Genomic DNA, 10,727 nt, shown 5'->3' with positions numbered 1-10,727 from the left:
GCATACTCCCTTATCTATTAATAGTTGTCCACTATTAACTTAGCACACATATTAAAAGAATTTAAATAATAGAGATTATTTTATTATATTATCTTTTGAATATAATATATTTTATACTTTAAGAGATGTATTATGTAATGAATCATATTTAATACTAAAATAGTAAAATAATAAAAATGAGTAAATTATCCACTGATATTTTCAACTAGATTATTTTTAGTAACATACAAATAAAGATTGACAAGGAAGTAACAAGTTGTGTAGATTATAGACCTTGATTAAGACTTAAATGTTGACCCTGAATTGGTTATATGTGAAACACCACCTCACCCCACATTTCATTTTCATAAACAGGAGAGCGATCGTCAAAGCTTCAAACTTGCCAAATAAAACTTCATGAGCGATCATCGAAAGTTTCGCCTCAATTATCAAAAGTTTGCTTGCACAAAAAACATATTAAACTTCAAATATAAAATATTTCAGCTCCGAACACATATATCAGAAGTTATTTTCGGTGACTAAAACTTGCAAAATTTTATAAATTTTGGCTATAATTTAAATAATAATCTCAAAATCGACCATATGTGCACTCCCCTAACCCAACAAAAAAATGGGACTAAGCTTATATCACACACACTATAGTACGCCCATTACCCGAACTAACAAAAAAAAAAAGAAAAAACTAAAATTTACATATATACACAACTTAAAGTTACCATATTACACTAAATACTAATTTGGAAAAGTATTTACACAAACCTCAAAATAATTACACGAATCCCTCTTTTTTATTTTTTCTCTCTCTTAAATATTATACATCACAAAACACGCCTACATCTTCCGACTTTTGCTCCATAGTGCATCCATTATCCTCCCGTTATTTGCTCCATCTTTGAAACCCACAGATCACAACATTATACAAGTAACGTCCACTTAAAGGTTAATAATTTTCTAACTGTACAAGCTTTTAATTGATTATTTTGATTTACTTCATTAAATTTTTTAATTTTTTTTTCAACTTTATCAAATTCAAGGGTTTTCCATTTCTTGTTTTGTTGCATGTTGAAATTTTCGTTTTGTTCAATCATATTCAAGTTCATTTTGATTTTTTCGTTCTTTTTCATATAGTATAAGTTGGATCTTTGATTGATTTTATTGTTTTGTAGTTCAATTTAACAATACTGTTAAGTCAATATAGTGTCAATTGCTAATGGATTATCCTCCAAGTTTTAATTTGGGAATTTCTCAGTTTGATTCAAAAGAAAAAGATATTTTCATCGGATTTGTTCTTGTTAAATTTAATTATAAGGATCCGAATTTTGCAGAGAATCGATCGAAGCACCGAAACGACCCCGTTACATTGAAAAAGTTAAAGGAAGTTGCCGCTTCTATAACGAAGAAGGTTGGTTCAAAAGCGGCAAGTAAAAAGAAGTTTGATGATTTCGGTCGACCACGTCTTCCTAAGGTATTGATTATGTTCTTACCTTCAATTATCAATGTATAATCATACATTATACATTAGTTTTTTTATCTAATTTTTGTATAATGTGTGTATTCTGAATTGTATTTATATAGGTTATACATTGCCAGTTATAAAAATCAAAACAGTTATGAAGTTTTATTATTGTATAAGTTGACACTATACATTAAATAAGTTTTTTTTTTTAAATGTATAAGCTACCATCATACATGTCTGTCTGTAGTTTAAGTATATCCGATATTACATTTGAGATGTATAAGTATATCCGCTATTACATTTTTTAAATGTATAAGCTACCATCATACATGTCAACCAAAACGCATTTGATGTTGAACATGTTCAAAACATACCCTGGCAAACATCTGGAAGTTTGTAAGTAAATTACAATTTTTTAATAATGTATAACTATGTTTAAATTAATGTACTTATTGTTACTTCAGTTTTATTTTTTTTAAATCAGGGATTGTGACGTCTTTGTGGCTGCTTATGCAGAAATATTAAGTGAAGGGTAGCAAGTGAATTCAACATGCACGCTATGTTTCATTACTGTGGCATTACGGAGTAGAAAAGACAAATGAAGGGTACACGAGTGATAATGACGATCCTCCTCGGCCAAGGAATAGTTTGCTCCAAGAAATTGATGAAAGTGCAATTGTTACTTTAGAGTAGCATTGTTTAATAACAGTCGGAATTGAATCAACTAAATCTTAGTTTTGAAGTTGATGTTAAACGAATTCAAAGATTACTTTCTAGATGTTAATTTACATTTATGGATGTCTTCATCTTATGAGAATATGTTTTCTAGTCACCGAGACACCACTGCAATGTTACTAACTGATTCATGGTTACGAACTATGATATAGGGAAAAAGCTTAAATTTTTATACTAATATAAATCAATGATTAAAGAAATTAACATCTATAATTAATTAAAAAAAATATATTACTTGCTCCACCATTAATATATATATATATATATATATATATACAACCAAAACCATTCAAAGCATCTGCACATAGAAAACTCTATTATATTCTTCATGATTCCTTTGGAAAGAAACCGCAAGTTCTGCGGTTGTGATCGACTCATCCGCATTTACCGAAATTACTATTGCGTCACTTTTGTATGACGTATAACTAATTTCTGACTCCCAAATTTCAGAATGCCGCAACAATATGGGGATATTTATATTGATTTTACTAGTATTGAAGAACGAATGTAGAAGAAGATTTTAGTAGTTTTGAAGAACGGATGTAGAAGAAAGTGGTTGTTTTTTGACTTTCCAGATCTTGAATCACAGGAGAAAAAAATTATGTATAACAAAATTTTTAAAATTCAAATATCAGTTACATGTTCTATCAATAAACGACTTAATGTTGGCTAATTACTGCCTTTAATTAAGGAACTATAAAATAATTAAAGATTTTCTTACCTTAAATATAGGATTAGCTATTACATCATACATTCGATCAATGTATAATATGTGACTGAATGTATGAGTATGTTTGCAAAAAAAGGGAGAGAGAAAACAAGAAGGAATTTTGTGTAATTATTTTCATTGTCTAGAAGATTTATGTTGTTTACACAAAAAATAAAACTCAACACTAAACTCGCAAAAGTTTATAGGTATTGATTAAGACTTAAATGATGACCCCGAATTGGCTATATGTGCAACACCCCCGCACCCACATTGCAACTTCATATATAAACATGAAAGCTATCATCAAAGCTTCAGACTTGCCAACCAAACTTCAGGAGCGATCATCAAAAGTTTCACCTCAATTATCAAAAGTTTGCTTGCACAAAAAACATATTAAACTTCAAATACAAAATATTTCAACTTCAAATACGTATGTCAGAAGTTATACTTCGAAGTGACTAAAACTTATACAGAATTTTATAAACCTTAGTTATGACTTAAACAATGATCCCAAAATCGACCATATGACGTACTCCCTAAAACCACCCAAAAAAAATGGACCTAAGCCCATATCATACACACTATCCTAAGCCCATTACTCGAACCAACAAAAAAAAAACATAGCACTAAACTTGCAAAAGTTTATAGACCTTGATCAAGACTTAAATGTTAAACCTCGAAATTGGTCATATGTGCAACACCACCTCACCCACATTGCAAGATCATAAACATGGAAGCGATCGTCAAAGCTTCAGACTTGCCCAACTAAACTTTAGAAGCGATTATCAAAAGTTTGGCCTCAATTATCAATAGTATATCACTTTTATATATTGATATACGAGAGATATATTGATATATTCTTGCGCAACCAATATATCAAACTTCAAGCAAAAGTTCAAATCCGAAATATTTCAACTCTGAACACGTGTGTCAGAAGTAGCTTTTGAAGTGACTAAAACTTATACAAAATTTTATGGGCAATTTTTCACAAAATTTCAATTATTCAGTACACGATTACACCCTATCCCCGCTCTTTTCAAAATTACATAAAATCTCAGATTTTGAACTAGGTGGATACATTGATTAGGGGCGGGATACATTACTTAGCCGGTCCAGTGATGTATCGCGACCCTAAGTAATGTATCATGACCCTAAGTAATGTATCATGATATAATTAAAGTTCAATTTTTTTATAATTATTTTAGGAATTGGGATTTCCTTTAGATAATAATGGTAAGTTAAGGTGTGATATAATGTAATTTTTCCAAATTAGCCATATGATGCACTCCCCCAACCCACCAAAAAATTGGGCCTAAGCCCACATCACACACACACACTATACTAAGCCCATAACCCGACCCAACAAAAAAAACCCTAGCACTATATTCCCCTTTCATTCTAAACCCTAATCAATCCCCTCTCTTTCCTCTCGCAGCTTCACATCACTCAAAAATGGTGAGTTTTTTTTTTTTTTTTTTGGATTTTTCTAATTCACATTTTTGTTTATTGAACATTTTAAGAAAAAATTGTAATTGATTTTATTAATTGAAAACAAAAAAATGTACAGCCGTTCAAGAGATTTGTGGAGATTGGAAGAGTTGCACTTGTTAACTATGGCAAGGATTATGGAAAACTCGTCGTCATCGTTGACGTCATTGACCAAAACAGGGTATTTATTTGTTTTTTTTTTTTTTTTTTTTTTAGTTTAAGTGTTTGTTTTTAGTTTTTTGATTTTTGATTTTGGTATCTTGTTATAGAATTATTGTAGTATAGGCTCATCAATTCCATTTGTCAAATATATATTTATTTTTAAGTTTTATAGGCTAGCTTTGGATGGTTTCAGGCAGGGTAGGGGTAGGTCGAAGAAATATTGGAGAGAGGTGATTAGACGTGACATGGAGCAGTTACAGCTTACCGAGTACATGATCCTGGATAGGAAGGTGGTATGAATGACGTGAATTAGGGTAGAAGGCTAGTGCATGTGAGGGAGTCGTAGCAAGTAGTTAGGAGTGCTTTGGGGTAGTAGCCGGGCTAGTAGTCTTAGGGTTATGTTCAAAGGTTGGAGCTGATAGTAGGAGGGTATGGGGGTGGTGGGTGCCTTTGGTTCGTCAATGTAGGGTATTACTTTGTGGGTGTCTTATTTATGCTATTTCTTCTTGATTCATGCGTTATTACGACTTTGATTATTATTCTTTGTCTTGAGCCGGGGGTCTATCGGAAACAACCTCTTTACTTTTTCGGAGGTAGTGGTATGGACTGCGTACATTTCACCCTTCCTAGACCCACTATGTGGGAATACACTGGGTTTATTGTTGTTGTTGTTACAGGAAGGTGTGGAGAAGGTGGATTAGAGTAGAAGGATGGATAGTAGGAACGAGTGCATGAGTGCTGGTAGGTAGGAGGACTTTGTTATCCGTGTTAGTAACTATAGGTACTATTATTATTTCAGAATGTTGTATCGTTTGTTGTATTACTTGGTTAAGTTTATCTATGGTATTATTGGGTGTGGTAATTTCTATTGTATCTTGTACTTTTACTGTTCCTTTTCTAGATTGTTTAATCTTGAGCTGGGTGTCTATTGAAAAAAACCTCTCATGGACTGCATACTCTTACCCTCCCCAGATTCCAACAATCACTTGGTGGGAGTACTGGGTATGTTGTTGTTGTTGTATTTAGGGTAAGAGTTTGTTTTTAGCAGTTGAGTGTTATTTTGGGTATCTTGTTAGAGAATTATTGTAGTATAAGCTCATTAATTCAATTTGTCAAATACGTATTTATGTATTTATTTTTAATGTTTTTTTTTTTTTTTTTTTAAATTTAAGTGTTTGTTTTTAGCATTTGAGTGTTCTTTTGCTATCTTGTTAGAGAATTATTGTAGTATGAGCTTGTGATTTTGGAGTACCTTTTGGTGGAGTTTTGTAATGGAGTTTGCGAAAAATTGAGTTTGTAGGTTTAAGTTATGGGCTTTTGCAAATGAAGTGTTTGTTTGCGCTGTTGAGTTGCCCGAGAAAATGAGTCTGTAGGTTAAAGTTATGGGCTTTTGCAAATGAATTGTTTGTTTGAGCTGTTGAGTTGTGCCCAAAAAAAAGAGTTTTTAGGTTAAAGTTATGGGCCTTTGTAAATGAAGTGTTTGTTTCAGCTGTTGAGTTGCCTGATAAAATGGGTCTGTAGGTTAAAGTTATGGGCTTTTGCAAATGAAGTGTTTGTTTGAGCTGTTGAGTTGTGCAAAAAAAAAAAGAGCTTTTAGGTTAAAGTTATGGGCTTTTTCAAATGAAGTGTTTGTTTGTGCTATTGACTTGCGCAAAAAATTGAATTTGTAGGTTAAAGTTATGGGCTTTTGCAAATGAAGTGTTTGTTTGGCACAGATACAACTTTTATGGTCTGGAACTTCTAGTCACATCTTTTAGAAGAAATTGGATTTTTTTATGTTGCCAGTTTTCTTTCTGAAATGATACGTATATGGCCTATGATGGAATGTTATATATGCCTACATTGTCTGATCATATTAACTTGATTGAGCAATAATGTTGTCTGAGGCCTTGTATATGAATTTGAGAAAGAGTAATTTGTCACTGAAATTAACAACTCCAGACCATTTCTTATTATTGAATCCTTCTTTGCTGCCAAAGCGGTTCAAATGTATGCTGGTTTCATGAAGTTCTGTTGAATAAAAGTGATTTGGATTGAAGTGTGGATATTTTGAGTGAGAAACTTTACCTTTGAAACTAAAAAATCTAGAAAAGCGAGGAACCTTTGCTTCTGCACCATTGTCGCGTTCTCTTTGATGAGTCCAGTGATTATATCGGCTTTTATGTTAATCTAAGAGTAAATTTTTGCTGTGATTCACGGTTGTAGAAGGTCATGTTCTAAATTGGTCTTCTGGTGAAATATTTCATGCCATTAAGGGCACATCGTATTTCTTAAGGAGCCACTCAGATAGAGACTTCCTGTTAATTTTTTTTAAAATGTTATTTCATGATTACTCGATCTCGATGATTTTTCTATTTTTTGAGTTTACTTTATATTCGAATAGATGGTAGGTGGTGCTTAGTTGATAGATAACTTTAGAAAATGACAAAATTATGATTTTTTTAATCTATCGTAGGCTCTCGTTGATGCTCCTGACATGGTGAGGAGCCAGATGAACTTCAAGAGGCTTTCACTGACAGATATCAAAATCGACATCAAAAGGATTCCAAAGAAGAAGACACTGGTTGCTGCCATGGAAGCTTCCGGTAATTGGGGTTACATTTTCTCTTCTAGACTATTTGGAGCGGATATTACTTTAGCAGCTCGTTGTAAGAAAAGTTTGTAAGCTTGACCAACTCTCGTTTACTTAATGTCCTCCCCAGATGTGAAGACCAAGTGGGAGTCCAGTTCCTGGGGAAGGAAGTTGATCGTGCAGAAGAGGAGGGCCTCACTCAACGATTTTGACAGGTTTAAGCTCATGTTGGCAAAAATCAAGGTGCGCTTGCATTTGTATTCGCGTTATAACTTCATTCAATTCTCAGCTCATTTAGCCCACTCAAAAAACAACTCTACGCTGCTTTACTTGAAAGAGCTTAAAGAATTGTTTCAATGATTTTAAAAAAGGCAAGATGCAGAAGCTATGCTTTTGGCAGAATGAGTTTCATTCCAAATTTTTTCCTTATAAACTAGACTCTTGCGAAATGTGTACTCTTGAAATAACCTCAGCTGCTCCTGAAAGTCACTGACGTTACTTTTCGCCTTGATTTGGTACCCACCTTGACCCCTGCTATCTAGTATTCAGATTTCAGAGTTCGCCTTGATTTGGTACCCACTCTCGCGGCCTACATCATCTCTGGAAGTCACTGGTGTTACTTTTTGCTGCATATGTTTTTTTACGCTAGTTCCTATTTCACCGAGCAGTCACTTAGGGGCCTTAGCTGGTGATCCGAGATGTTTCTCTTTCGACAATGAAGCTTATCCCCTATCAGTCTGCCTACCCCACCTCGACCCCTAATCTAGTATTCAGAGTTTGCCTTGATTTGGTACACCCCCCTTCTCCCGCGGCCTACATTGTATCTGTCCTTAGCTGGTTATCGGGCTGTTTCTCTCTCGACAATGAAGCTTATCCCCTATCAGTCTCCCTACCCCACCTTGACCCCTGTTGCCTAGTATTCAGAGTTCGCCTTGATCCCCCCCCCACCCTCCCGCGGCCTACACCGTATCTGTCCTTAGCTGGTAATCCGGGCTGTTTCTCTCTCGACATCATTCTCTCCCTACCCCACCTTGACCCATGTTACCTAGCATTCAGAGTTCTCCTTGATTTGGTTACGCCCCCCTCCCCCCCCCTCCCCCCCCCCCCCCCCCACCCCACCCGGTTGTATATCATCTGATTCCTTTGTGTTTGATATTGCAGAGGGCTGGTGTGGTGAGACAGGAGCTTGCAAAGCTTAAGAAGGAAGTTGCAGCTTAAGAACCTTTCTAAGTAGTGACACACATTGATTTAAAAGCAATTTTGGAACTTGTAATTTTACTTTTGAGGATTATATCTACCTTTTTTGTTTGCTTTAGATGTGCTGGGAGATTATTTTTCTGATCTATGATGAACTGTTTGTTTTTTTTATTATCTAGTGGTGTGTTGTCACATTTTGTTGTTTGTTTTCATTTTCTCTGCTTGGTATACTGTTATTTATCATGAGTCGAGGGTCTATCGAAAACAACCCCTCAACTTCATCTGAGGTAGTGGTATGGATTGCGTAAAGCTCCAAACCTGACTATGTGGAAATATGTTGGGTATATTGTTATTGTTGCTATTAATTAATAGGCGTAGTATTATAAAGTAGTCATGTCGATAATTATTTTCTTAATGAGTGTTAAAAGTGATGGGTAAGACTCCCATTTGATTAATGAGGTTTTGAAATTCTAAGAGAAAAAGTATTAAAACTCTGTGGATTTGTTAAAATGGACAAATAAAATAAGGCATGAAAAAGGGTCAAACTTACTTCTCTACTTTGAAAAATTGGCTAAATATATCTTTCATTATATTTTGGAGTTAAATTTATCTTTGTTGTCATATTTTAGGGTTAAATTTACTCCTCTACTTGGAAAAATTAGCTAAATATACCTTTCGTCTTACTTTGGGGTTAAATTTACCCTTAATGTCATACTTTAGGGTTAAATTTATCCTTGTTGATAAGTAACTTTTCATATGTACCCTTTCTTGATAGAAAAACTCTAATCAACGTTAAATACTCTTTTTTAAAAAAAAATTAAATAAAATACACATTAATCTAATCCTTCTGATCTGACTCAAGACACAAATAAATGTACCCACTTCAGTTTTGTTGGCCAATTTTTCAACGAGATTAAATCACTAGATATTTATCATGCATAGCTCATGAAAAATTGATTTGCATCAGTGCAACACACAAAGAAATATATTCCTCTTTCAGTTCGTGGATCCGCATCAGTGCAAAACTCATGAAAAATGGTACTTGACGATCTAATGCAATAGATTAAGCCCATTGGATTCTTCTCTGGATGATTGAGTTAAGAGGTCTTCGTATGTGCCAATCGGATATCTCTTTATTCATATATCTTTATATGCAATTTAGTTCTACACATGTTTTTCACCGTGTCATTTGCTTAGAAAATTTATTCACTGGTTCTAGAATTTTGATGCACATAGAGTTGCATACCAAATTTTAAAATTTGAACATAATCGAACAAGAGCAAATTTGTAATAGACATTTTCTCTAGTTTCATGCTTCTCCATTATCCCATTTCATTTTACGTTTTGTTCATTTGTAAACAACCTATCAATATTGCTCGTTGAAAGAGAAGTATTTTTGTTTGTTGAAAAAATACGATCAACAAAACTAAGGGAGGGGTATATTTGTTTGTATAGTTTTTATGGGTCAGGTCGGGTGAAATAGATTAGGATGTAATTTTTATTTTTATTTTTAAAATGGAGAATTTAACGTTGATTTGGACTTTTCTTTTAAAGGAAGGTTACAAGTGAAAAATTTATTAACCATGAGGGTAAATATAGCCCAAAATATGAAATTGGGGGTAAATTTGACCTCAAAATGTGATGAAAGTTATATTTAGCCATTTTTTCAAAATAGAGGGGTAAATTTGGCCCCAAGATATGACAACGAGGGTAAATTTGACCACAAAATATGATAAAGGATATATTTAATTAATTTTTTAAAGTAGAGGGGTAAATTTAACCCTTTTCCCAATAGAATGTTTATGTTCTGAGGCCAAACAAAATAAAGTAGAGGTAGTAGTTAATTTTTGGTGATTATATTGTTTGATTGAACTTCTAAAATTAGCTTATTTTGAAAAATATTTTCTTTTTCAAATTAATTTTCAAAAAAGTAACTTTTGGAAGAAGCAGTTTGTGTTTGACCAATAAATTTTAAAAACACTTCTGAGCAACAATTAATGTTTGGTAAAAAAAAAAATAAAGTGTTTGACCAAACTTTTCAAAACTGGCTTTAAATGTTTTTTTTCTCAGAAGTATTTTTTAAAAAACGTATTATTAGGAAAAAAAATTATTTTTGCTACTCCCTAGAAATAGTTATTTTCTTTTTAAAATTTGGCCCGACACATCATTTCTTTAAAAAATAAGCACTTATGGAGAAAAATAAACATTTTTAGGAAAAAAAAAAGAAGGTCTAAGTCATCGATGAACCCTTAAAGTTGTTCTGATATTTCACTTAGGCACTCCAACTATGACTGTTACCTATTAGGTACTTTAATATTAACAAATTTGAATGATGTTTGCTCGGAGATGCAAGAAAGATAGATGGACGAATGCCGGTCAACTTTTTTAACTCCGATGTTTTAAATCTT

General features: G+C 33.2%; 1 protein-coding gene and 1 non-coding gene across 2 annotated transcripts; both read left to right on the top strand.

Annotated features, from left to right (window-relative positions):
- Positions 1-4,467: 4,467 nt before the first annotated feature.
- LOC107873652 (60S ribosomal protein L14-1) lies at positions 4,468-8,513 on the top strand (the record flags this gene model as incomplete). Its single annotated transcript, XM_016720585.2, is given in 4 exon segments — positions 4,468-4,569; positions 7,006-7,135; positions 7,253-7,365; positions 8,284-8,513. Coding segments are annotated over 4 exon segments (402 nt in total), but the record flags the coding sequence as incomplete, so codon positions are not given.
- Positions 6,359-6,442, top strand: LOC124899911. Its single transcript, XR_007057471.1, has one exon. It is a non-coding gene; the product is annotated as a small nucleolar RNA SNORD34 (small nucleolar RNA).
- Positions 8,514-10,727: the final 2,214 nt, after the last annotated feature.

The sequence above is a fragment of the Capsicum annuum genome, chromosome 6 (genome assembly GCF_002878395.1).
Source record: "Capsicum annuum cultivar UCD-10X-F1 chromosome 6, UCD10Xv1.1, whole genome shotgun sequence".
Classification (NCBI taxonomy): domain Eukaryota; kingdom Viridiplantae; phylum Streptophyta; class Magnoliopsida; order Solanales; family Solanaceae; genus Capsicum; species Capsicum annuum.
The sequence above is the reverse complement of the archived record's forward strand: the minus strand, read 5'-3'. Positions and strand labels throughout refer to the sequence as shown.